The sequence below is a fragment of the Seriola lalandi genome, unplaced genomic scaffold (assembly GCF_002814215.2).
Source record: "Seriola lalandi dorsalis isolate HSWRI2012SDOR001 ecotype SW California unplaced genomic scaffold, Sedor1 jcf7180002005938, whole genome shotgun sequence".
Classification (NCBI taxonomy): domain Eukaryota; kingdom Metazoa; phylum Chordata; class Actinopteri; order Carangiformes; family Carangidae; genus Seriola; species Seriola lalandi.
In genome coordinates this window covers 1-1,280 of record NW_019476591.1, presented here as the reverse complement: position 1 = coordinate 1,280, position 1,280 = coordinate 1, and the positions used below count along the sequence as shown (strand labels likewise).

Genomic DNA, 1,280 nt, shown 5'->3' with positions numbered 1-1,280 from the left:
GGAGTATTATCTCATCCACCTCTAGGTCATTATTAACTTCCCTGACCCGTCGCAGAAGAGTGACATCGTCCAGCTAAGAGGGCCGAAGAACGAGGTGGAGAAATGTGCCAAGTTCCTCCAGAAAATCATTGCCGACCTGGTACGACCCACCATCATCCGTCATCGTCTGTCTGCCTGTCTCACCCTCTCTGCTCTTGACTTAACAGCAGCTTCCTTTCTTTTGCAGATTGAGAACAGCTTCTCGCTCTCTGTTCCCATCTTCAAGCAGTTTCACAAAAACATAATTGGTAAGGGCGGGGCCAACATTAAAAAGGTGAGACTTTGAAGTGGTCTTTGAGAATTTGACAAAACCCACTTAAAATTATTAGACACTCAAAACTTGTTTGAGGATTTAACACTCAGATGGATCATATTTTATCATAACACACGTGCAATAATTTCAGCTTTCAATTTTTCATTTCTAAGCTTATGATTCTATTAAGTGTGTGTGTGTGTATATATATATATGTAACATGATGTTAAAGACTGAAATTAACACATGCTGTTTATGCCACCAGATCCGTGAAGAGACCAACACTAAGATCGACCTCCCGACAGAGAACAGTAACTCAGAGATGATCGTCATCACAGGCAAGAAGAGCAACTGTGAGGCGGCCAGAGACCGAATCCTCGCCATCCAGAGAGAACTGGTGAGACGTCAGAGACTGCTGATGTCATTTGTGCTGCTTTTTTATGCCTTACTATACTATGACTTTTTATGCCTCTTCTTCTGTCATCTCTCCACTCTTTCTATATTTATTATATTGAAGAAGTATTGACAAAGTGCTGGTGAATGTTTTGACCCCTAGAATATTCTTCGTGTAACTGCACAGTCTATTAAACTCACAATCTTTATCTGTCTCTCTTCATCCCGCCAGGCCAACATCAAGGAGACAGAGGTCACCATCCCGGCCAAACTGCACAACTCTCTGATCGGCTCCAAAGGCTGCCTTGTGCGCTCCATCATGGAAGACTGCGGCGGCGTCCACATCCATTTCCCCTCCGAGGGCTCCGGCTCGGACAAGGTCACCATCAGAGGGCCTGCTGGAGAGGTGGAGAAGGCCAAGAAACAGCTGCTGCAGCTGGCTGAGGAAAAGGTTGGTGTGAGAGGACAGAGAAACATGAAGAATGGTTGATACAAAGAGAGAATGAACAGGTGTCTCAAAATGAAGTGAGTTACTATAAAGAGAAGGGAAGGAGAGGGCAAATACTTACATCCTTTTCCTGTCCTCTTTCCTTCC

At 44.6% G+C, this 1,280-nt stretch overlaps 1 protein-coding gene across 1 annotated transcript; it reads left to right on the top strand.

Annotated features, from left to right (window-relative positions):
- Positions 1 to 29: 29 nt before the first annotated feature.
- Positions 30 to 1,190, top strand: LOC111670598 (vigilin-like). Its single transcript, XM_023427380.2, has 4 exons — positions 30 to 139; positions 227 to 313; positions 558 to 689; positions 918 to 1,190. The coding sequence occupies exons 3-4, from the start codon at positions 615 to 617 to the stop codon at positions 1,173 to 1,175; spliced, it is 333 nt and encodes a 110-aa protein (XP_023283148.2). The 5' UTR covers positions 30 to 139; positions 227 to 313; positions 558 to 614; the 3' UTR covers positions 1,176 to 1,190.
- Positions 1,191 to 1,280: the final 90 nt, after the last annotated feature.

What these genes read in the sequence shown, in the direction of transcription:
- LOC111670598 (XM_023427380.2), top strand. Translation starts at nt 615, where the DNA reads ATGATCGTCATCACAGGCAAGAAGAGCAACTGTGAGGCGGCCAGAGAC. An exon ending in TCGCCATCCAGAGAGAACTG is followed by an intron (nt 690 to 917) that starts GTGAGACGTCAG and finishes TCATCCCGCCAG; the next exon opens with GCCAACATCAAGGAGACAGA.